The sequence below is a fragment of the Notechis scutatus genome, chromosome 9 (genome assembly GCF_049901735.1).
Source record: "Notechis scutatus isolate UNSWTSFEM ecotype Mainland chromosome 9, rNotScu1.2, whole genome shotgun sequence".
Taxonomy (NCBI): Eukaryota; Metazoa; Chordata; class Lepidosauria; order Squamata; family Elapidae; genus Notechis; species Notechis scutatus.
Window position 1 is genome coordinate 14801064 of NC_142017.1, and position 26711 is coordinate 14827774.

Genomic DNA, 26711 nt, shown 5'->3' on the forward strand with positions numbered 1-26711 from the left:
ATAGTTTAAGATTAAAGGAGTGGGGGTTTGAGCATGTGACAACAGAGTCAGGTAGTGAGTTCCAGACATGGACCACTCTGTTGCTGAAATGGTACTTCCTGCAATCAAGTTTGGAGTGGTTTTCATTAAATTTATATTTGTTGTGTGCTCTTGTGTTGTTGTTGTTAAAGCTGAAATATTCATTAACTGGTAAGACGTTGTAACATATGATTTTATGTACTATGCTTAAGTCCAATCTTAGCCAGCATAGTTCAAGGTTGTCTAAGCACTCTTCTTGTAAAATACTTTTGGATTAGCTCAGGTTGGAGAAGCTAAAAGATGTTGCTTTTCTATGACACCAGCTCTCATCCTACAATGACTAAAGAAACATGCTCCTCTTGCGTGATTTGATGTATTCAGGCACTGCAGATTACTCACTTTTGACTTAGAAACCTTGTGCAGATGGCTTGTTTTGTGTGTACTCAGAACAAAATATCAGTTACATGGTTACAAGCAGGAAGAGTGGAAACATTGTTAGCGAGTGGAAACATTTCTTGTTTTTGTTGGTTCTCCAATACCCTGTGTATGTGTATGTGTTTTTTTTACCCTATTCTATTCCAAACAACAAAGACATTTAGGCCTATTCCTCGAACTGATACAAGATTTAAACTGAAGCATCTTTTGTTTCTCCTTCTAGACTTACCGTATGGATGGGAACAGGAGACAGATGAAAATGGACAAGTCTATTTTGTGGAGTAAGTTGGAATTTTTTTGTATGCTTTTGAGGGATGAAGAGGCTGGGTAAGGCCTTAGACTAGGACAGGAGCCTCCAAGCTTGGCAACTTTAAGGCTTGTGGACTCCAACTCCCAGAATTCCTCAGCTAGACAAATCTTAAAGTTGGCAAATTTGGAGACCCCTGGACTAGGATGAGGGAAGACCTAAATTATCTTGTTATGGAATGTACTGGAGACAATTGGGCCTGTGCTTCTCCCTCAAACCTACCTTGTTCATTGGATGGTTGTAGAGGAAATGGGAGAAAACTACATCCTCTCAGGCAGGGTACACATACATCCATTAATTCACGTGTTGACTGTGGTTATGTTTTGTGTTTAATTGAGTTTTTAGTAGTGGTTTTAGTTGGGACTGGATCTTTGCTCCTTTATATTGTTTTGTTCTTTCTGCTTTTCATTGTCACGAGCTGTCAGAATTGTATGTACATGAAACGGACAGTATACACATTGAATAAATAAGCAGATTTATTGCTTGCTGTAGTCACAGGAAGTGATAGTGCAGGGTCTGCATAAAAATAAGGATGTTTTAGAAAACGACAGTCCTGGATTTAAATAGGTTGCCCTCCATATAGAAAAAGCAGGATGAAAGAGCACATGTGTGTGTGTTTTTCTCCTATGCACTTGGAGGTATGACAGTTATAAGAGACTGTAGTCTAGAGAGCTGGTAAGATTGCCTGTAATGTTGTTTCCCCCCCTCTACAAATCAAGTTTAAGCTTGGCAAGTTTAAGACTTGTGGACTTCAACTCCTAGAATTCCTGAGCTAACCTGACTGGAAGAGGAATACTGGGAGCTGAAGTCTTAAAGCTTTGAAGACCCCTGCTATAAATTGAACTCTGATTTAACTTTTGTATGTATTTCTTTCGGCATTGTTTGGTTTTATTGCAATGCAATGGGTTTATTCAATATTAAAAATCTGTCGTGAAGTGCTACAGGCGCTCTGGAGAAAGAGCGATGTAGTAGCAAACACATTTTTTTAAAAAAAAAAACTGATAACTTTCATTATAGGTCATACATTTAGAGAGTTCAGGACTAAGTTCTAGAGTAGATACTTTTGCAGAAATTCTTATGTCTGTTGTTGTCATTCGGCAAGGCATGGGAAGGCCTTGGTCCAGTTACTATGACAGCTGTTACCAGAGTAAATCTTGATAGTTGATAAAGTAACTGAGTATAAAGTTATTTCAAATATGCCATTAAATTTTTCTTGCTTTGCAAAACACAGAGGTTGCATGGCTAGAAATTTGATTTAGCTTTCAATTGATTAAAGGTAAAGGTTCCCCTCACACATGTGTGCTAGTCGTTTCCGGCTCTGTATTCATCTCCCTTACAAAGCCGAAGAGCCAGCGCTGTTCGAAGAAATCTCTGTGGTCATGTGGCCGGCATGACTAAACACCAAAGGTGCACAGAATGCTGTTACCTTCCCACCAAAGTGGTCCCTATTTTTCTATTTGTATTTTTACATGCTTTCGAACTGCTAGGTTGGCAGAAGCTGGGACAAAGAACGGGAGCTCACTCCGTTACACAGTGCTAGGGATTCGAACTGCCGAACTGCCGACCTTTCTGATCAACAAGCTCAGCATCTTAGCCACTGAGCCACCACGTCCCTGTTCAATTGATCAGGAGATACTTATTCATAATCATAGATTTAAGAACTAGTTACAACTCACTTGGGGTGAATTAATCAGGGAAATAGAAGATTTTAGGTTTAGTACCCATCCGCTAGGAGCAATAGAGGAAACCCTGAAGAGAAGTTATTTCTTTTTTATGTTTTAAATTGCCCCAAGTTATATACCGCTTTTTAAAAATTCATACTTCATGTTTCCAGAAGTTACTTTTAAAACCTATTACTGCCTTAAAGTGTTTTTTTTACTGCAAATAACTGTTTTCCCCCAATAAAAAACCCTTCCAAATAAGTTTGTATTGTGATAGTGTAGAGAATGAGATAACCATAAGGAAGGAATGTAGTGGCTGTTAATGGAGGAGAAATAATTTATCATGAGAAAGAGAAAGATTGAAGAAAAAAACCCTCAAAATATTGCATTGATTCTCTCTTTGACATAAGAAAGAATAAAGAAAAATTAGCAAGCGTTAACAGGTATGTTACTCTACCCTACAACAATCAAATAGCATTCCTATAATTATTGTGTTACCAGTTTCATGACTGGGCTTACCTTGAAAACTGACAGCTCAACAATCTCTAAGATTAAAGTAACATTTTAAATGTAAATGTAGGATTGCCTAAGCTTTAACAAGCTGCTTTCATTTATTAGGGTTTCTTCAGGAGCTTGCAGTCCTAAAGGTGCCTTTTCAAGAGGCAACTGGACTTTCTGTTTTTTTTTTTTTTATTTGAAGACATTTTGCTTCTCATCCAAGAAGCTTCTTCAGTTCTGAGAGCTGGAGAAGCTTCGTGAATGACAAGCGAAACGTCTTCAAAGAAAAACCAAGAAGTCCAGTTGCCTCTTTAAAAAAAAAAAAAAAAAGCACCTTTGGGACAATCATAACGTGGATGACAGAATCTCCATAGACCCATTTCTTGCGGATTTTCTCCTTTTCTCCTCACACCATTCTTTCAGGATGGCTAATGGTGGCTTGGTTTCTACATTGCACATTGCCACATGGTCTGTTTTAACCTTGGCTTGCATGACTGACCTGACAGGCTTTGGGCATGATTGGGTGTACAGGTAGTCCTCAACTTACGAACACAGTTGAGCCCCAAATTTATGTTGCTAAGTGAGAAATTGGTAAAAGTGAGCTTTGCCCCATTTTACGACTTTTCTTGCCACCTTTGTTAAAGTGAATCTCTGCTGTTGTTAAGTTAGTAACACGGTTGTTGAGTGAATCTGGTTTCCCCATTGACGTGACCCCGGGACACCATCATAAATGTGAGTCAGTTGTCCAGCATCTGAATGTAAATCATAGGAGATGCTGCCATGGTAATAAGTGTGAAAAACATTCATAAGTCACTTTTTCCAGTGCCGTTGTAACTTTGAACGTCACTACACGAATGGTGTAAGCTGAGGACTACTTGTGTTCACACACTAAGCCTTCAATTATGGAAAACTGAGCTAACACATTATACTAAACCAAAATTATGCTATGGTTTAGTGCAGTGGTGGCTAACCTTTTGGGGCTCCTGTGCCGATAATTGTGTGCGTGCTTGCGTGCCAGCACCCAGAAGGCAATGCGCTCGAGTCCCCTCCATGCCCCCTGCGTGGGCATGTGTTACCTCCCTGCATGCGCTGTGTGTCTGTGCATGCATGCACAACCCCCGGGCACCGCATACCTCTCTGCATGCGTGAGCAATCCCCCTGTATGTGCCGCGCATCTCTGTGCATGCGTGCGCATCACCCCTGCACCCCCCGTGCATGCACACCAGATACCCGATAATCAGTTGCTCTGGGTGAGGGCTTGCATGCCAGCAGTAATGGCTCTGCGTGCAGGGGTGGGATTCTACCCGTTCGTACCTATTCGCTAGAACCGGTTGTTAACGTTCTAAGCAGTCGGAGAACTGGTTGTTAGAAGAAATTTCTGGCCTAATCCTGTAAGGAAGGCAGGGAGGAAACATTCTGGTGTTGCTTACAGAAACTGCCTCTCCGTTAACCCTTATTACATTCTTGGCAGCACTAGACTTCCTGTTTCTGGAACTTCTCTGGAGTTTTCCCCCCCTCCTTTGCTGGTACTTTGCTTGTGTAGAGTGACCATTCAAAGTTACAATGGCACTGAAAAAAGCGACTTATGACCATTTTTCACACTTACGACTGTTGCAGCATCCCCACAATCGTGAGAGGCCAGGTGAGGAGATGCGTGCCTCGATGTGAGTGATATTGAGTTGGCCACACCCAGCCAGTCACATGACCACCAAGCCATGTCCACCACCTAAGCCACGCCCACAGAACCGGTTGTTAAACAATTTGAATCCCACCCCTGTCTGCGTGCCACTTCCGGCATGCATGCCATCACGGGATTAGTGTAATCATGAGATGACCCACAATTGACCAAAACAAGCTTCAGAAGCGAATGGGGATTTAGATCTAAGTTGTCGCAGAAGTCGCCCAGTGCTTTTTAAACATACTTTATTGCTTTGACCAGGTTTGCTCTGATTTCATAGCAAAGAGGGAGAGAAGGTGAGCTAAAAAAACAGCTTGTTGGAATAAGACTTAAGGCCCATATGGTCAATTTAGAATGAAAATAAGTCAGCAGAGAGGGAAGAAAAATGGTCTAGTATAAGTTACAATAGTAGGTGTTAAATATTAGGAAGACATTCCACTCACCATGTTTGTTAATACAACAGGTTGTGTTTATTATTTAAAAAAAACCCCATATAATAGTAACAGTGTAAATATTATAATTTAAATGGCAACATAAGAATGTCAACTACTTTTTCCCCCAAAGAAATGTTAACTGTAATCTTTTTGAACTGTAACAGAACGACAAGAAACAAATCCTCTTAAAAGTATTTGCGTTTACTTTCTATTAAAAGTAACCACAAAGAAAAGATATGTAACACTATTTGGCAGTGTCTGTTGTTGATTAAATCCGGTGCTGATGCATTCTGTTAAGATGAAGTAAGAGTGCAGTCCTTTTTTTTTCTTTTACTTTTTTGCATATTTCTGTGTGCCTTTATAACAGACATTGGGTTTGCCAGTGTATGGTGTATGCTGAAATTATTAATTACTTTCTTCTGCCTTGCTGTGAAGAAGGATTAAGAAGTTGCATTCCAAGGCAAAACAATAAATTCATGAAATCCAGGACAAGTCTTTAAAAATATTAAAAGTGATGAAGTGCTGATTTCAAAGACTAAGCAAAAAATAAATGTGTCCTGGTGCTTTTTTTAGAAAAAGAATCTGGAAGGGTGACTGTGAAGCATTCTTTTAAAGGAGGTCATCCTACAGCTTAGAAGTGTCACAAAAAAAGTTCTTTTTTCCTTAGGTTTGTGGGAATGGGCCTTTGAAAGTGGAGAGATTCTGAAACGGCAGCCAGATTTTCCCATTTTCCTATTGGACGTAACCAGGCCAAAAACTTAAATAATCTATTGTATATTATACTAATAGAAGAGAATATTTGTAGCTCAGGATTGAATTGTGGGGGTTCTTGGTACTCTGAACTTGGCTTTTTTCTTGCAAATGTTTCATTACCCTATTAGGTAAAATCAGTGCCCTGATGATATTACCTACTTGGGTAATGAAATGTCTGTGAGAAAACATCCAGGCTCAGAGAGCACCAGACCCCTCATTTCAACCCTGAGCATCAAACATTCTCCTTTATTCATTTAGACTATTCTTTTCGCATATTTTTAAAAGGAATTTACTCATATACTCTATAAATAGTGGCACAGTATTTGGAATGCAGAGGTAAGAATGCAGTATTGCAGGCTAACTGTGCCCACTGCCAAGAGTTCGATCCTGATGGGATTCAAGGTTGACTCAGCCTTCCATCCTTCCGAGGTTGGTAAAATGAGGACCCAGATTGTTCAGGGAAAAATGGTGTAAACCACTTAGAGAGGGCTGTAAAGCACTGTGAAGCGGTACATAAATCTAAAGTGCTATTGCTGTATGATCTAACTCTACACCCTGAGAAAGCCACACCTGAGTTTTATCCAAATGAGAATCTTTTGCGTTGCAATGTGAAAGCTGACTTGTTAAACAGCTTTAAGAAATGAGGCAGTCCTGCTGGAAATTTAGAAACATTTTCACACACTCTGAAAGGTTTCTCCACATAGGAGCTGTGTAGCATAAGGAAGACTTGTGTTCATGTAAGTAGTTACTCTGTTTGCTTTGATTTAACTAAGAATGGATATCCTAAAGTGACAACTGGATTTTTAGATCATGCAAAGAGATGTGTGATTAGAGGTTTCCTATGAAGTTTCTTTTTTAGTTTCGCCTTTCAGGAACTAATTGTATTTTTAATCATTTTTGTTTACTCATACTGCATTTATACCAAGACCTCTTCTGAAAAATTGCAAGATGGCTGTTCTTGATATAATTCTTATACTGTAGATAGCTGATCTTTTTCTGACAGTTAGAACAATTAATCAGTGGGATGGCTTGCCTCTAGAAGTTATGGGTGCTGCAACACTTTTAAAGAAGAGATTGGACAGCCATTTGTCTGAAATGGTATAAGGTTTCCTGATAGAGCAGGTGTTTGAACTAGAAGATGTCTGATGTTCCTTCCAATTCTGTTATTCTATCTTTATGAAGCAGAGTCAGTAAGAATCAAAGACTCTCATCATTTAATTTTGCATTACTTCTCAGAACTATGAAACTTCACTTTATTTTTTAGCCCTTAGGCCATATCAGTGCAGAGTTCCAGACACAAATAATTACTAAAATCTGATAAAACCAATTTAAAACGGAATTGGATAAAATACAGTTTAAAATGAAATTGGAATAAAATACAGTAACTTAATAGATAGATAAATAAAATATGATAAAATTATATTTCAACATCACTCCTACAATCTATCTCAATCAGTGCCACATATGTCGATCTCAACTGAACCATTTTGCATAAGTACTGTGCTCTGTTAAATGTTATTTTCAGATTCTGGCCGCACATAAGGTAAGTTGTTTTGATAAAGGGGATCCCAATGGGTCATTTGTTTGGTATGTGGACCGAGGTGCCTGCCTTTCACCCTCTTACACAGGCAACAGTCAAATAGGATGTGAGCCAGGTCTTCTACCTCTGCCCCTCCACAAATGCAGAGATGTCCATTGTAGGGTATAGAATGGTATGAAACTTTAAAAAACCTGATTGAGCTGGTATCTTCAATGTGATAGAAATGGCTCTCTTGATTGCTTCAAGGTTGAGTTTACGTGTAGATGTATGGCCATGGAGCTGTTTGCGTGGTAATAAAATGAGGTATTGACATGGAAAAATGCTTCTTGTTTTCCTTCAAAGCCATATAAACAAGAGGACCACATACCTTGATCCCAGAATGGCATTCACCGTGGAAGATAATCCCATGAAAACCAACACGAAGCAGAAATATGATGGCAACACCACAGCAATGGAAATATTAGAAGGCCGAGATTTGAGTGGCAAGGTGATCATAATCACAGGAGCAAATGCAGGAATAGGTAGGTCACTGCTGCAGCTAACCCTTCATTCAACCAGCATTGAGTGTGGAACCTTCCTTCCTTCTTCCCTCCCTCCTTCCCTTATTCAGTGTATGCATGTAGGATCCAAATCCGAACATTTTTTCAGGTGAAGTGTAGGTGTGCTTGCTGTATCTGTCTATAGCATGTTAAAAGTGCTTGCCTTGATTTCACACCCACTTGTGAGGCTAAGGTTTATTTCAGGAGCCGCTGATAGGTACTGTAAATGTAGCCATAATTGCATATAAACCACATTTCATGGTCACCTGGATACTGCCCTCTTCTGGCTGATAATCTAAACTTTATTCAATAAAATAATCTCATTAGTTTCAACTTTAGATGCCAGGATTATTTATCTGCATGGGAACTTGCTTTCTTAATTACTAGCTTTTTAAACCACTGGAATATTTTTTTATTTTATTGGGGAATGAAGTGCAGAAGTAAGGTTGTCTTGTGATAGTGGCAAATATCTATATCTTGGATGTAGGATGAAGGTGGCAAGTTTGTCCTCTGAGCAATCATGGAGAACAAACCTCCACCCTCAGTAAAGTTGTCTACTAAAAGAAGAAATGAGGGAATCTTGTTCTTGCTTGGCGTTTAAATAAGGAACATTCTAGATTATTTAAACTCTCTAACCTAGTGCCATTTCAATATGTCAGCCCTCAGTGTTTCCACCCCACGGGAGGTATTATGGTTCTTAGCATGCTTTCCAGATGTAGTAAAGTTTGGTTTGGAGTTCAAGAAAGCTTTTGCTTTCTGGATATCCCTTCCTTAGTACTTAATCTCCCATAATTACCAATTACTCATAGTGTGAATAAAGAAAATGGTTGTGTGAATGTCAAAAGGCTTCAGGAGAATTTCTTTGTTTTGTTTTGTTTTGAAGTAGTTTTGTTTCTCATCCAAGAAGCTTCTTCAATTCAAGAGAGAACTGAGAACTGAAGAAGATTCTCAGATGAAAAGCGAAACGTCTTCAGTTGCTTTTTGACCTGGATGACCAAGAATCAACATGGATGTTTTAGAATCATGTATCAGTGAACAATCGAGTCTCCTTCATTAACTGGAATCCTCCACTCTCGTGCATTCCATCCAGCAATTAAAAACCAAGCCTACTCTAAAACACCCCTGATCCATGTAATAAAATTAACGCTTAATTTTCTAAACTTCACTTTCCTTTTTGTATTTCTGCATCTAGGTTAAGAAAAAACTTTTTTTTTTATTTCAGTAAAAAAAAGATGACACGATCAATCTCAATTTCTTATTATAAATACGTTTTTAAAATGTTGATCCTCTCGGTAAACAAACTTATATTGTTATTTCTTTTTGTGGGCTCTGTCGCTTAGAAAATCAGGATAAAAACCTCTATTAATGTATATCTGGTGGGCCTTGAGCATTCTTGTAGACTTTTTTCTTGTCCTCACTTGAGGGCGATGTTGCTCTTTAGAAGGATAGCGGAGGATAGCAAAACTCTTTCAAAGTTTGACCAAAACAAAGATTAGTTTTGACTGGGCTATTTTATATTTTAATTGCTGGTGCTAAAGTTCAGAAGTGGAAAGGTATAGGAACTAATCTCCACTAATAATTGAATTCAACTTTATTGGCAAACATGCCTGGCAGGATGAAACACAGTGTGAGTTAATAGCAGCCCCGTATTTTTAACTGAAGGCTAAGATGGATGTAGTTATCAAGGCACAAACCTTTGTATCTAAAACTTTCTTGTACGTCCTTGAAATCTCATGTAGGGAGTTCTGTATGTATGCTGCAATCTAAACTGTGTGGTACTTCTAGAATTCTTTGTCGCTTTCCGAAACAGAATAACAGAGTTTGGAAGGGACCTTGGAGATCATCTAGTCCAACCCACTGCTCAAGCACGAGGCCCTATACCATTTCAGTCAAATGGTTGTCCAGTCTCTTCTTAAAAGCTTCTAATGATGAAGCAGCCACAATTTCTGGAGGCAAGATGCTCCACTGATTAATTGTTGTAACTACCAGGAAATTTCTTCACAGTTCTTGGTTGGTTTTCTCCTTGATTAGTCTCTATACATTGCTTCTTGTTCTGTGTTTAGGTTGACCCCCTCCTCCATGTAGTAGCCCCTTCAAATATTGGAACACTGCTATCATGTCATCACTAGACTAAAAAGGTTTTCTAAATTCAGGGATTCCTCATTTTATTGCCTGCCTTTGCTGGTCCTAATTGTCACTAAACAAGGATTACCCGTAGACTCGCATTTTGAAAGGCTGGAAAGAAAAATAAATAGACTTCTTGCACTATATGTCTACTTTTTCACTAAACCTTTTTTTGCCTTTGAGATTTAGCATAATTGAAAACCTGCGTGCAACTGTATTAATGTTTGACCTTCCATTTCTGCATGAATTCATTTTTGTGTAAAAAAAAGTGTGGACTAAAGTCAAAAATGGAAACTTAACTGTTCAGTTAAACAACATTTTGTTTTCAGTTTTTTTAAATTTAATTCTTCTTATTCCTGAGTAAGTTTGAGAGAAAATATTTAAAAATCAAGGAAAAATTTGAGGTTGGGGTGGAATGGGTAAAAAGATTTATACAACTCAGCTTCTGGAATTCTTTCCCATCTTTAAATCTGATTAAAAGTTACATGGCTAGGAAAAAAAAAAATGAAGGCAGAACTTAGAATGGAGAGATAAAAATTCGAGCTACTGTCCAGTGTCCCTATAATAGAAATCTACAGCCCTGCTTCGATCCAGCCCATTTTGAAACTCAGAATTTCTTTGGCTGTTATTTTCCTCCATACTAAATTCGGTTCAGTTTTCAGAAAATAATTGTGCTTTTGAATAAATGGATGAAACCCTGAGACCCTTAACACAATTTCTTCCCAATATTTTTCAGAGTTGGACAGAAGGAAAAGAAAAATCAGAAAAATAAAAAAAGAAGCACAATGTGTCAAGCTTAGCCCAAGAAAGACAAAGAAAATCCAGCTGAAGTTCAGTCTTTTATTTGCTTACATCCAGTAGACAGAATCTTGCCATACTAAACGTTTACTGCTCTCCCTCTAACGGATACATCCTGAGAGATTCTACAAACTGGCTGTCCTAACTTAGAATGCCTCTGCCTCCTATCCAGTTTTAGGTTGTGCTGCCTAATGTCTCATACTCCCTTTCTGGACTGTGCTCCTTATTTCCTGAGAAATTGTCGCTTCATGTAGTCCATCACACAATGTTTCTGCCTTTGCCCTCTTGAATAGTTGCTCAAATCTGTAACTAGGTTGGAAGTTTGTTTTGCAGGGGGTTTGAACTGCATGTAGTTTGATTTTGCTTTGTTTTGAAGTTGCATGAATTGTGCAGCTGCTATTGTGAGCAGCTGCGCAAATACAGTGGTGCCATTGTACGGTTGCATCTGCTTTTGAAGAAATCAGGAAGAGAAAGCAGACCATTCAGAAGTGATTTTTTAGATTCAATTTCCTCTCTCGATCCTTTCTGTGGTGCCTCGTGGTTAGGGGAAAGATTTTTTTGTTGTTGTTGTTCACATGATTCCTCAAATGGAAACAATCAGTGATGGTACATGAAGTGCAAAACTAGGCGGTATGCAGCATTTGTGTTAAATTCTACTTTAGGTATGTCAGAAGGCAGACACATGCTGCAAAAAGAAAAATGAATCGGGATGCAGTCATTGGAACCAAAGTGGCAGATGTGATCACGTTTTTGGGATTAAAGGGGATCTGTGTAAATTGGTATTGGGGGTGAGATTATTAAAACTGGAAGTGAAGCTGAATTAGAAGTCTTGTTTCCTTTCCACATTCTTCTTCCCCAGTTGTGGTTGGCAGATCTTTTGTAGGGCGCAGGTAATATAAAACAAGAACTTTAGGAATAATAAATTTGATTATGACGGAAACTTAAATCTAAAACCGAGTAAAGTTTATGCTAAGTTGGTTTCTTGAGCTTCCCGGGTCCTTCCAGAGGTTGATGAAAAAAACTTATGAAATGTCGTATCTTCTGGCTGGATCACATTGTAGGGAATGTCTTTCTGAGCATCGTAAGGCGATTATCTTGCTGCATGTGTGATACACTTCTCTGAAAGGGGAGATTTTCATCAAGAACTGGGATGGTGCTTAGGCAAATAGCCATGAATAATTTCCGTACCTTGAAAATTTCTCCAGAGCAAATGCTAGGCAGCGTTTGTTCTTTATATGAGAAAGGAGTTTCGAAAGGACCAAGTTTGGCAAAACCATGCAGTTCAGGGTAAAATATTTTAAGAAGTGTTCTCTTGCCTTTAACATTGCTGGCATTTGGCTCCTGAAGCAACATTTTTAAAATTATAAGCAGTCCTCGAGTTACAACAGTTATTTAGTGCCCTTTCAAAGTTATAACAGTACTGAAAAAAGTGACTCATGAGAGTTTTTCACACTTACGACTGTTTGCAGCATCCCCATGGACATTTGATCAAAATTCAGATGCCTGACAACTGACTTGTATTTATGACGGTTGCAATATTCCTTGGGCCATGGAATCACCTTTTGCGGCCTTCTGACAAGCAATCGATGGGGAAGCCAGATTTGCTTAACAACCGAATTATTAACTTAACAACTGTGGTAAGAAAGATTGTAAAGAAAGGAGCAAAGTTCACTTAATAACTGTCTTGCTTAGCAACATAAATTTTGGGCTCGGTTGTGGTTGAGGACTTCCTGTATTTTAGTAACTTTAAACTCCTATTGGGTAGAATGCTAACTTTTGTGAATGAAATGTCAGCGTTCCAGCAACCCTCCATACCAACCAATAACTCCGAGACAGTCACCTCTCAAAGGTTCCTTTATTTGGATAGCAACTGGCACATCTGTGGAATCCCGAATCTGAAAGTTTCGGGCTTCCTTGCAAAAGTCAAAACTACAAATCCATTCCCCACCTTAGCCATCATCCAATCACATGGTCCAAAAGTAAGATTCCCATTTAATTATGCGCCACACTCCCGTGACCTTGAACCAGCAAAAGAATTTTATTTTGTCTAACTAGATATACTCCAATGAATTCCTCCCTCCCACTTTCTCAGGCTCAATTGTGGCAGCGTGGGAGCATCAAATCTCAATATGGCTTCCAAAGCTGACATGAAGTTTGTCCCATCATTGTAAATGTGTAAAGGAAAGAGTGAATGGAACATCGTGTAAGGAAGCTCGCATTTTGTTCTATTTTTCTTCTTCTTGAAGTTGCACTTGCTTCCTCAACTCTGAGAAAATGTGTTGGCTTAATGCTTGAAGGATCCAGAATCGTTTAGCTGACAAAACAGTCTTCTAATTTCATCGGAGTTGAAATATGCCTTTTTCATTTTATGAAACTGCTTGTATTAATATTGCACTATTGTACTTGCCAAAAGGAGATTTAAAACACGCAACTAATTTTGTTTTTCCTTAATGCTTAATTAGTACTCTCTTCTGCAGTTGGCCTGTTCATAGGAGCTGCAGAGGAATTGCTACATCTGAAAGACGATGCTGTTAGGAGATTGGGTCCTGCTTCAAAAACATATTTTCATACTCATAGGTGTCATTGTCCCCACCATTATCCCAGAAGGCAACTTCTGCTTTTTTGTTTTAAGTGCAAAAGTAGGTGACAATTTTTTCTTTGCTCTAAATGTTCCTTTTACTTCTCAGTTGTTAAATACAAATTGCAGGTTGTAGGTTGTGCAGAGTAAAAAAAAAAAATTCTAAGCGGGGGCTGTAAAAAGAGCAAAACATAATACTTTAGGCGAGGAAAATGACATTTCTGGCACTTTTAAAGTTGTCCTAAACTAATGGCAGCTGGGAAAAATGGCTGATTAGCCTTGTGTAAAGCTCCACTTTGTATTTTGTGTTTGGTTGCAGGAATTGGGTATGTCTAGTTTAATGAAAAGCAGGCCTGGGATAACATGATAGCAGTCTGCCAATATTTGAGGGGCTGCCACAAAGAAGAGGGGGGTCAAGCTATTCTCCAAAGCATTGAAGGCAGGACAAGAAGCAATGGATGGAAGCTAATCAAGGAGGAACTAACCTAGAACTAAGGAAGAATTTCCTGACAATGGAATGGCTTGCTTTCTCAGGGGTTGTGGGTGCTTCATTGCTGGGTTTTTTAAAGAAGAGAGTGGACATCCATTTGAAATGGTATAGGATCTCCTGCAGAGACGGGGGTTGGAGACCTTCAAATTCTGTCATTCTATTCTGTTATTTTTGGGAGGGCTGAGATTATAGAGGTACTTAAAAGACCTAAATGTGATGAACATAATCTTTATATTGAGTTCTTGAGCAGAAAGTCGCTGAGTTATTTTGAACTGTTCCTGAAAAAATTTGCTTTGACAAACTGGAGAACTTTCAGACAAACTGTCTACTGTTGACCTCATCCCATTCCTAAGAGGTCTGTAAGGGAGCATGCATAAGATATTTAAGAACTTCTGGTTCTAAAATTAAAACTCTGGGACGCTGTTGGTTGTGTTCAAGTCAGAGTTCCAGCAGTTGAAATCTTAGAATTTGGGGAAGAAAACAGAGCAGAGTATTACATATACATACATGAATTCTTTATCACGGTCAGTGATCCATGCACATTAAACAGGCAAAGGAATATAAGAACAAACATTTGATCATGTGAGATTTTTGATGTATCTTGACTGCTGTCATGGAAAATTTGGGGACAGTATTACCATAGTGTAGAACTAGAAAGTAGAAATCCTGTCTAGGATGTTGTTGCAAAATGGGTAGAATAAATGAGTTCCTTGGATCCCTTTGAAAACTGCAATAAGGCAGTAGAAGAATGACAGTTTCAATTTCTCCTGAACCGCATGGAAAAATCAGTTCAAACAAGGTTTTGGGTTATTTTAGTATCCACTCAGCAAGAAAATGGATAGCAGTGTTGTGCCATGTCCCCCAAAGTCTTTTCTCAACCTAGGGAAAATGATAGGTCAAATATTTGGCTGACTCATTGGGACCCCTTGTAATCCAGGTTCTACTGTTGTATGGATCCTACTGACCTCCAACTGGTGTACCAGTTCCATAACATGTCATCGAACTTTATTTTTGGTGTAGTGACAATTGTATTCTGATGTATGCTGTGATACTCATTAAAAGAATATTTTTTTAATGTTTCTTAAGCGTTTCTCTAGAACGATAGTCTATGTGTAGTGCTAAGCCATAATAAGGTGGTTTGTTTTTAAGCTTAGCATGATGCTTGAGTCCATCCTTCATGGTTTAGTATTATGTGTCAGATACAAGAAGACAGGAGCCAGGACAGAGGACACTTTTTAGAATAGGTTTATTTTATTTTATATCATACATTTCCTTTTTATGTTGAGCAATGTGCTTTCTAGGTGTCCAAGGTATTAACATACAAATATACAAACATCATCATTGTCATTATGATCATATATACTGTATATATATGTGTGTGTGTTTTTTCTTATGCTTTCGTGGGTATTTATATGTGTGGTATTTAGGTTTCTTCAGGTATTTTCCCACGTCTTAAAAGCACAAATATTAAGACGTGGGAAAATACCCGAAGAAACCTAAATAACATACATACATACATTCGTAGATTTTCACAGGTACAGGATGCAGGTCTTGGCATGTTCGGATCTTTCCCTGTGTAAGATTGAGAATATCTTGGCGACGTTTCGACGAGGTCCCACTCACCATCTTCAGGCTGGTGCTTTTGGCTTCATGCTTGTGTGAGCAAAGCGTGATCGGAGCTGCTGTCTCTATAAATACTGGTGGAGAGGTGTGGTGCACTGGCTCTGTTGTAAGTGGTCTGGTTGGCTGTGTTGTCATTTCTTGATGGAGTTGATGTTTGCAGATTGGTTGGCTTTTTCGTAAGAACGTGTGGCTGAGGTATTGGCTGTGTGTCTATCAGCCTCCTGTGTTGTAACGACCTGGGTAATGGGCTGTGTGATGACCTTCTGAGTTCTATTGTTTGGACATCCTGGGTCTTGTGCTGTAATCTCCTGGGTCGTTGGCTGTGTTGTAACACCAGCCTGAAGCACCAGCCTGAGGATGGTGAGTGGGACCTCGTCGAAATGTCGCCAAGATACTCTCAATCTTATACGGGAAAAGACCCGAACAGGCCAAGACCTGCGAGCTGTTGCCCTGGATCAGGTCCACTGCGCATGTGTGCGTGCCTCCCGCCAGTCAGCTGATTGTCGGGTATCTGCCATGCATGCATGGAGGGCAGGGCATGCATGGGAGATGCATGCACATGCGCAGAGGTGTGGGGTACGGGGGGGGTCACGCGTGCATGCGCAAAGGCACATGGCACGCGGGGTGACATGCATGCACAGAGGCATGCAGTACGCAGGGGGGCGGGCGCATATGCGCAGGAGGCAGGGGGAGTCACATGCGCATTGCATTATGGGTGCAGGCATGTTTGCATGCACACTTTTGGCACGCGACAATGAAAAGGTTAGCCATCACTGCATTATAGCAACTATTATATAACCATCAGAAATATTTACTCATCTGTTTTTCTTTCTCCTATAATCCTTATTTCACCCAATTCCATTCTTCTAAGCTCAGTGCTTTTTAGAATAGGTTTAGAATGAAAAGTTGCTATCCTAGGTCAGTACACAGGCTATGAAATATATTCAGTTCCTGCATTCGTTTACCAAGGTGACTTTCTGCACTACAAATATATATATATATCTGGTAGCAAACTATTTTAAAACTACATCATGAGTTTAAAACTCATGATTTAGTCAAATGTTTACTGAAAGAGAAGGCTTCAATGCTGCAAGAAAATAGCTGGTGTGAGGACAGTTACCACCCCTGTGAAGGTACGTTCTTGAATATGAGATAATGTAAGTCAAGCATTAATGGGGCCAGAATGATAGCTTCTACACAAGGTCTTAATAACTAGGGAGATTCTTATCAAATAATGAAGAGTAAATGGCCAAATTCTCACTGATCCTTTAGATACTTTATCTCCTAAGCCTTTTGAGGCTTCAACATTTATAGACAGCTTTCTAATTTGTCTGGCAACAGTTCATAAGCCAATGAAACTGTTGTAATGAAGAAATTGCATCTTGCCATAACTAGCTCCAGGCAATATTCTGGCTATTACATTTTGGAATCATTGACCTTTCTGGGCACTTCTCAAAGGCAGTCTCATATAGATAATCTTACTATATCAAAATATCCCACCTTTTATCCCCCTCTGCCCAGCGATCCACCTAGATATCGCAATAATTCTCTGAAAATACCTATTAAATTACACATTTTGTGCCTAATTCTATGTGAAATGCGTTTTTGCAATTTCTAAAGAGAAGTAGGCGATTTAAATGTTTCAACTGGAACTCTATGTGGTCTAAAAGCTGTGTGCATGTATATATTTATAAGTATACATAAAGTTGGCATGTACCTTGTTAAAGTATTTTTTATTTCCACATTTTAATAGATATCAAAATTCTACCTTGCCTTGTTCAAACCAATTTTTTTTTTAAATGAACAAATCTTAATATACTTGATGCTGGCTTTTATTTTTATGGGTAGACTTAGAAAATAACAATGGGATTTAATCAATATATTTTGCCTATATTTCATCTTCATTTTTTAAATCTGTGCAAAATGCACATGTTTCGTAGAAGCATATTCAAACTATTAAGCATGGTATAATTTAAGTTTTTGGTCAACTTTAAAGAATCCAGTGCTTTGTAAGTATACGGTTTGCCAAATTAATTCTTAAATCAGACGAGTAATGTGAAATATGAACTTCTGAAAAAAGCATTCTGCTTTTCTTGCACTAAGTTTATGATTGAGTTAACCAAGGTTTTTTGAAATGACGTTTAAGCATGGTTGGTTGAATAAGTGACACATATGGGCTCTTATATCATGCTAATCTCCAAAGTATGTTTTGTTTACAAATTGCAATGATGATGATGATGATTATTATTATGATATCCATTTCAGTCATGTCTGATTATTGTCAATTCTATAGGCCAGGTCTTTCCATACCTTCTGATCTTACACTACTTCTTTGAGTTGTTCTATGTTCTGGCTTGTGTCAGCTTTTATGGTGGTTCTTTAAAACTAAACCCTTCAAACTTCCCAATAGCTAAGTGCTCTTTACAAATTCAATTAATAAGTTTCTTGATTTAGTCATCATCCGACAGAGAATTGGGATGGGAAAGCATAGTTGGGCTCTCAACAGTTTGGGGGCATTGTTGGGTTAAGTTGGCTAGCTGGAAAGTGCAAAATGTTTTTCTGTTTCCTCAAAATGCAATAAACCCCCAAAATGCAATCTTGTTCCACTTTTGAAGAATTCTGTCCAGTGCTTGATGTCTCCATTGAAAAGAGTCTCTGACAAAGATGATTGTAGGAAGAAACTATGCTGGCTGATCATCATATTTCTTGAGATGTACTGTATCTTTTCTAACTGGGCATTCTAATTTATTTTACACTCTTATTGTTTGATAAAGTCTTTGGAACTGAGGTAAAAAAAAGTCAAGATATAAACACTTTAGTACTTTAATGAACCAAAATAAACAGAGGTTTCTTCTGTATATCATACACGAGATGATAATTTATCTTACACTCCATTGATGTTGTATAAAATGTCTATGTTGCTTCAGCTATCTGGCAGGAAATCCAGAGGCTAACAGTTTACCGAAAACACCATATATTATAAAATATTAATGGTTTAATGAAGAACAGAACTCTAAACACTAGTGGAATTTCATTTTTTTTTTGAAGGAAATGATTAATATGGGGTGAGCCATGTTTTTTGTTGGCTTGTTGCCTTTGAAAATAGATTGTCAGGGGAAATTCAGCTTAGACTTGGTTATTAGAGCTACATACAGCTTTATACGGAGCATTATTACAACAGTCTTTTGTATATACACTGTTAATATTCACACCGGTTTTATTATGAAGATACACCCTCTGAACTTCCTTCTTACATCTTTTCCTTCTGTTTTTTTTTTAAATATACAATTAAAACATAGTCCTTGGCATACAACCACATTTGAGCCCAAAATTTCCATTGCTAAGCTGTTAAGTTAACTTTGTCCCTTTTTACAACCATTCTTGCCCCGGTTGTTAAGTGAACCACCGCAGTTGTTAAGTTGTTTGTAAAGTGAATCTGTCTTCCCCATTAACTTTGCTTGTCAGAAGGTCACAAAAGGTGATCACGTGACCCCAGGAATCTGCAACCATCATAAATATATGCTGTCAGTGTTCCGACTAGCAATCTCCAAACCAATAAACTCTGGGACAAGCATTTTCTCAAAGTTCCATTTTATTAGAGTTGTCATATTGGCACATCTGGGAAAACCCGAGTCTTTTTCCTTCCCAATAGAAATTCAAAGATCCATCCCCTGCACCCATCAGTCCATCACATGGCCCAATCAAATCTTCATCCCCATTGGAGACATCCCTCCAGTCACTCCCCTCCAGGTGCAGGGCAACATGTCCTTGACTCTCTGAGAAAGAATGTTGTTGAGTCTTATCTTCCACCTCTCTATGAAAATCCCCCCTTCCCAAATTCCCAGCCAGTAAATGTGGCAGCCTCGAAGCTTCTAAGTGAAATATGGCTTCTGAGGCTGACACTGGTTGTCAAGTGTGCAAATTTTGATCATGGGACCATAGGTTGCTGCAACAGCCGTAAATGAAAAATGTCATAACTCCCCCTTTTCCCCCAATGCCATTGTGACTTCGAATGATCACTAAATGAATGATTGTTTTGATTTATTTTAAAAATGTATAGGTAACTTGAGGATTGTAATTTGAAGATTACCTGCATAGTTTGATGTAGGGAGGGATGTAGGTAGTATTTGAGCAAGACATTTGCAAATCAATTGAGAGGATTTTCCAAAACTAGGAAAGGATTGGAGCTCAGAGCACTTTGCATAAAATATTCCTAGATGGACTGAGAGGGTCAAACATGCTGGCAAACTGATCCTACTCTCAGTTGACAATGAATATTAAAAAGGTGTGTTCTTATTAACCACGGTTGTTAATTAGAATCAGCCCAGAAGATGTTTGAAGAGTTTTGGAAGGGAACTGAGAAAGGATGTCAGATCTTTCTTAATTGTGAAGATTTAGAGGAAAAGGAAAAGGCACTAAGCAACCATTTTAATTTTCAGCACTTCTGATCTTCTGTTAGAAATTTGCTGGGGAGTACTTAAACTTAGTAATCAAGTGCTATTTGTTTGTATTACAGTATGAAACCAATTTCGAAACAAATGTAAATTGGCTTTTAAATATCAATCTTTATTTTATTAAAACAGTAAAGCATATGGCCCACTAAAAATGGAGCAGCTCAGCAACTGCCTTCTGAAAGTTTCTTTGCTTGCATTTGCTCAGTGGAATTAAAACAGGGAAAAGTATTTTGCATATGTTGAAAACTAGATTCATCTGTGTGCGGTGAATTACGCAGATAATTAAAGTTGCCTGATACAATGAATGGCTTTAAAAAGGAAGAGAAATTGCTTAGACTTAAACACTGTAAGCATGTAATTGCACAGAATGGTATAAATTTATGTAAGCTGTTGTTTCTTTAATCTTAAGTTATACCCTATGTTGTAAACTAAATTTGTCTTGCCCCAGGGTACTGCTAGAAGTGAAGCTGTGTATATTTAATAGTGTTTTTTTCCTTTGGATAAACAAGATTTAAACCAATCCTGCATCTTGCTTAAAACAAAAAAAGGAACAAATTGTCATCTTTTTTATCTGTTGTGTTGAATATTCAAGCACTAATTCGAGTCTTTCTAATTGGAAAGTATTAAACTGGGGTGGCTAATCTAGATAAAAGAAGGACTAGAGGGGACATAATAGCAGTATTCGGTATTTGAGTGGTTGCCACAAAGAGGAAGGGGTCAACCAAAGGTGCTTTTTCAAGAAGGAACTGGACTTTCTGGTTTTTCTTTGAAGACATTTAGCTTCTCATCCAAGAAAAAGAAGCTGAAGAAGTTTCTTGGATGAGAAACGAAATGTCTTCAAAGAAAAACCAGAAAGTCCTCTTGAAAAAGCACTTTTGGGACAACCATGATCTGGATGACTGAGAATCTCCATAGACAGGAGGGGGTCAATGTATTTTCCAAAGCACCCGAAGGCAGGACAAGAAACAATGGATGGAAAAAAATCAATGAGAAAAGCAACCTGGAATTAAGGAGAAACTTCCAAATAGTGAGGACAATTAATCAGTGGAACAGCTTTTCTTCAGAAATTGTGGGTGCTCCATCACTGGAAGTTTTTAAGAAGAGACTAGACAGTCACTTTTCCTGAAATTGTATAGGTTCTCCTGCTTGAGCAGGGGGGGTTGGACTAGAAGACCTTCAGGGTACCTTCCAGTTCTATTCTGATTGATACAATGCCAAATTCTTATTTGTGGGTAGATTCTCCACAGCAAAATGCTTAAAAATCTTACACCTTCAGCTTCTCCCTTCTATATAGTGCAGGTTGACCTAAACTTACAGCGGTTTGTTTAGTGACTTTTAAAAGTTACAAAGGTGCTGAAAAAAGTGACACGACCATTTTTCACACGTTGCGGCATCCCCGAGGTCAGGCTATTTAGCATAGCTTATGATCCTGGTAGTTGAACGAAAGCCGTCTCGCTGCTTGTAATAGCTTGTAATCTTCAGATGTAACCTCCCCTTCCAAGGCCATTTGATTTAATAGCAACAGCAATCGCACTTAGACTTATATACCACTTCACAGTGCTTTACAGCCCTCTCTAAGCGGTTTACAGAACCAGTATATTGTCCCCAACAATTTGGATCCTTGTTTTACCAACCTCAGAAGGATGGGAGGCTGACCCGGTAAGTCTTGTCGAACTGCTGGCAGTCGGCAGAAGTAGCCTGCAGTCCTGCATTCTAACCACTGCGCCACCACGGCTCATTTAACCTTTCCGGCTATGCACAACCCCTCTCTGCCCTCTGCTGTGCCATTGCCTTTGTGAGGTCAAAAGCCTGGATGGGGTTGTAGCCACTTCGAAAAGTCATCCTCTCTGACCAGAAATTAGATGAAGAAAGATTGTTTCTTGTTGTGTTCAAGTTAAAACATGAATGTTGTTTATAAGTATGCTAATATAATCAATAGGATTGCAAAGAAGCTGACATAATCATGAATATGGTTAGAATTATTTTGTTGTACTATTACTATTGCTATCAGTATATATGTTTCTATTTCTTTTTCTTTTTCTTTTTTCCTTTTGTAAAATGGTATGCCTGGAAAATACACCGTATTCAAAATACAAATATATATATATATTTTAAAAAAACTTCTCTCTCTCTCTCTCTCTCTCTGTCACACGCACACACACACACTCACACACACAGAGAGAGAAACAAAAGCCAGCCTGTCTTGAAACACCCCCTCCCCCTGGGGTGTGGCTCAAATTAGCCAGGTAGCCGGGTAGGAACACCTGCACGAAGAAGGCCTGCGAGTAGATTTCTGAGGGAACGGATGAAGAAGATCTGAGGCAGGGGTCCGGGAGAGCCCCTAGCTAAGATTCTGTACAGTTCGAAGAACCCCCAAATCAAACTCCTGGCTGGCCCCACCCAACCCAACCCACCCCACCTCTCCCAGGAGTCCCCACATGGCCCGTTTTGGATGCAGGTAAGGGCAGGATGCGCGGGGAGGCTCAGGGAGGGTGAAAAACGGGCTTCCCGGAAGTTCAGGAAGGCCAGAAATGGGCCTGTTTCCAGCTTCCAGAGAGCCTCCGGGGCCCGGGGAGGCCATTTTCACCCTCCCGGAGACTCGAAAAAAGCCTCTGGAGCCTGGGGAAGGCAAAAATGCCCCCTCCCTGCCATGGTGCAGGAGGCCAACTGGGCCACGCCTACCCAGCAATCGGGCAGAGAACCCTTTGCTAAAATTTTTGAAGCCCACCCCTGGTCTGAGGGAAGGGTGTATTTGTGTGTGGGATGGTCTGAAGGTTTGTAAATAGCACAAGGATTGCAAACAGGAGGAGGATTTAATAGGAGGAGGATTTAAACAGTTGAAAATAGGAGGAGGAAGGTGTGTTGGGTATGTTCACCACCTTGAGTTGTTTGTAAGAAATAACAAAGGCGGGAAATAAACAAGTAAATACATTAATAAATAAATACATAAAAACAAACACATAAACAAGTAAATAAGTAAATAAATATTGTGTCTACTTTTGGAAAGAGCAGACAGGGACTCTGACTTCACTCCCTCACCCAAATGGATAGGGATTGAAATGAGTCCCTTTTCTCAGTTGCCTCTTCAAGCGTGGGATGCTTCCACTAACTGAAACAGAAGATTAATCCATGTGCTAAAGGTCTTGTCAGTTTTTAAATAGTTGGGTCATGGCGATTTGCATTGGCTTTTTTTCATTGGATTCATTTTCGGTGCTTTTACAGCTGCCTTTCCCCCCCCTTGCCTCCAAAGTCTGTGTTACATTTAAAACGTTAGCTGAAGCATTTTTTAAAAAGAAACCTGTAATTGAAAAATCTCAAAGGAAATGGATAAAAACGCGAAAGAGCAACAGTTAATCACGCTAATGAATTCACATCTGAAGCAGGAAAAAAGCTGATTGCAAAGTTTAACGCTGCTATTTTTATTCCATATCCATGCATTTAAGTTGACTTTGTTTTGTATCGGTTCCAGGTTTTTGTAAGCCAGTTTGAAATTTGATGAGTCGGTAGAATAAACATTTTCACAAATACTTAGGACCCAGGCAGACAGATGTCCCTGCTGACCTGATGTTGTGTTCCTTACTGTGTCTTCTCCGTATGTGTTTTGTGACAGGTTTCGAAACGGCAAAATCCTTTGCCCTCCACGGTGCCCATGTCATTCTAGCTTGCCGAAATACCTCAAGAGCTGATGAGGCCGTGCGCCAGATCTTGAAAGAATGGGTAAGGGCCTTTGCTTTGTAAATACATACATTTATGCTTTAAAACTTATAAATGTTCAGAGATTCCTACTTCAAACTCCTAAGCTCCACACTTGGTGTCTAATGTTGTATAAGATGCCACTTAAAAATTAGAAATTAAAATGACATTAATAAAATGTGGAGATGTCAGCTGAGCAAATCAGGTAATTACGAATCATTCTGAGAGATGGGTGATTTCTACGATAGATAGATAGATAGATAGATAGATAGATAGATAGATAGATAGATAGATAGATAGATAGATAGATAGATAGATAGATAAATATCAGAGAGAGAGAGAGAGAAATACACATACAATTAAAAAAATGCCTGAGCAAATCAGTGTTTAGATTTTGAGCTGGAAAGGAAACGACAACTCTTGAGGTCCTATCCATGGAAGAAATATCACTGTGTTGGATCCCGTCATTGAGAAGACTCTCTCTCATTTCTAATATATAATTTATTTCATTGGAATAACAAGACAGGCCTTTAGTCTGAGGAAGTTTATAATTTAAAGTGGAGATTAAATTCACATTGAAGACTGAAAATGGAAAAGAGGATAAAGAGAGATGGAATATATGATTCCTCTAAAATTTTGATATGAATACAGGCAATTGCAAAGTTGAATATTTGGGCCCAAATTGAAGGAGAGACTGATTTAACTTTTAATACAAGTGATTTTACTGTTACTGAATGTACTACTAGTAGTGTGGTTTTAAAACACATTGCATTAAATAGTGTGATTAAAATATAATGGAAATCTATGAAAGACACCAGTCTTTGTGAAGTGTATTTCAAATGTTTGTATGGAATCTGTCTTGTGAAAATGTTCTGTCACCTTTCTAGGGTTGAATGTAGCTTCAGTTCATTTGGGAGACCTAGCATACACCATACAATCATCACAACATCTAGCTCTGCTTTCCTAACATGATGCTCTCCAGGCCCATTGAAGTTAAACTCACCCAATTCATAGCTAACATGGTCAAGAGATCTAAGAGAATGGATGCTCCATCTGTGCTCGTGTGTGTGTGTGTTTCAATTAAAATACAACATTGGATGAAAACTTAAGAAACCTGAGCAGAAAGAAGACTAAAGTTTAACTGAAGTTCCCGTTTCAGCTAGAAACTATAGTCCTCATATGTTGGTCTACCCAGGAGGATGTTAATCTTTTTTTTCAGAAGGTTTCACTCATGTGCGGTGTGATAATCAATGCAATATGAAAGTTGTGATCCTTGGCATGAACGGGAAAGCAAAGTTTTTGAATAGCTTCAAAAGTGGAGCGCTTTCTTCATTAGCCATTTCTCTCTCTTAATTATTCACAATAGTATTTAATCTTAGAGTACAATAGCTGGAGTACCTTCGGTCTATCTTTGTAATGGGATTGCTGTTGTTTATCGAGAAGGACTCATTAACTTTGATGATTCCACTAATATTATGGCACTTTGACAATACCTCAGATTTATGATTCAGGTAAAATACATAAATGAAGTGCAGGTGCTGAAGCAGAAAGAATAAGTTGTTACTGAACTTTAATTACTTGAATTGCATAAGTAGGAGAGAATTAAGGGGTATGCAGAATTTACATCAGTTGGAAGTAATCTTGGGAGGAAGATAAAGAAAAGCTACTTAAATTGAAAAAAGGCAATTTTAATTGCAATGGATTTATGGTCTAAATCTAATAGAATGGCACTGTTTTTAAAAAATTCTTTATTAAGTGTATTTGTATTAGTTTGTCAACACTTTTTGTTAAAAGTCTATTGATATAATGGATTTTTCTTCAAAGTATCTTTTATTTAAATTGTATGGCCTCTACCAATGACAGACTAGCTTTGATGCCATTGGTTGATCTGTTTTGACTGCCAAAGGTTGCATTAACTAGCACTTGAATTGAGAACCTTAAAGTTACTGGAACGGTGTCTTAAGACGACACAGGAAACTCTAAGAAAGAGTAATTGTTTTTCAGAACACAAACTCCTCTAGATCAGAGTATAGCAACTGGAATTGCAAACATGCTTTTTAAAGAGATTAGTGAAATGCAAACTGTACAAATTAGATACAAACATCTTGTTCCTTTTGTGGCAAAATTAATCTCGTTAGAGGAAAATAAAATAAAAATTAAGCGTGAAAGTGATCTTTTGTAAAGATGCAACACTTCATAGAGCCATACCTACCAAACATTTCTCTTGCATTCCAAGAAATAAGATAGTGCTTTGTGGAAAATATTTTATTATTCTTAGACTTCTATGCTACCCATCTCTCTGAGGCTATTCTAGGTGGCTTACAGTCAACAATTAAAATGACATACATAACATTGGAACATTAAAATATGCATTTTTGGGCTCTTCTTCTGGGAGATACTCCATGTACATATGAGTTGCCATCAGTTCACGTGGCCAATTTTTCATGTTCCAATTGACTTTATTCTTGGGGAACATCAGGTAATTTTGAATCAGTATAATAGTATCCTAAATAAAGGATATGCAAAACAGATATATGAAACAGAAAGTTACCCTCTCACTCTCCCAAGTCTTACAACTCTTTGTGTATATTTCTTTCTCTCTGTCCAAATTCACTAATAGTAATAGTCTGTTAGGGTAAAAATGTTTAATGGAGGAAAACCCAAATTGATAGATCTCTAGCTACAGTGGTGTTTGAGAATTTGGTCATAATTTAGAACTGTGTGTTAATTTCTTGGCTGCAAAAACCAGAGCCACCTCTTCCTCCAAAAAGGAAATTAGAATCTCAGATCTTTGATTCATTTTAATAAAAAAGACATTGTCAAGCATAAATCTCTCAGCAATAGCCAAGGCCCTAAAGCAGCCAGGAGAAAAAAAATATATCAATACTTTGCAAAGAAGGGAATGATTGTTCCAATTCGCTTGATTGACTTTAAGACTTAATGAAAAACACTCCAGTAGAGTTTGTAAACACGTTTGCTCATGAGATTGCTGAAATCCTATGCCACAAACTAGAAATCAGAGGCCTATTCCCTATTATATTACATTGACATCATTGAATGAAAGAGTCATGATTGAGCAGGTTTTCAC

General features: G+C 38.5%; 1 protein-coding gene across 5 annotated transcripts in view; it reads left to right on the top strand.

Annotated features, from left to right (window-relative positions):
- WWOX (WW domain containing oxidoreductase) overlaps window positions 1-26711 on the top strand; it is a 575077-nt gene that overhangs the window by 2639 nt on the left and 545727 nt on the right. For all 5 annotated transcript variants that reach the window (XM_087971625.1, XM_087971624.1, XM_087971627.1 and 2 more), the window contains exons 3-5: window positions 677-734; window positions 7667-7845; window positions 23541-23647. In XM_087971625.1, the coding sequence (XP_087827751.1) occupies window positions 677-734; window positions 7667-7845; window positions 23541-23647 (344 nt within the window). The remainder of the gene's footprint in view (window positions 1-676; window positions 735-7666; window positions 7846-23540; window positions 23648-26711) is intronic.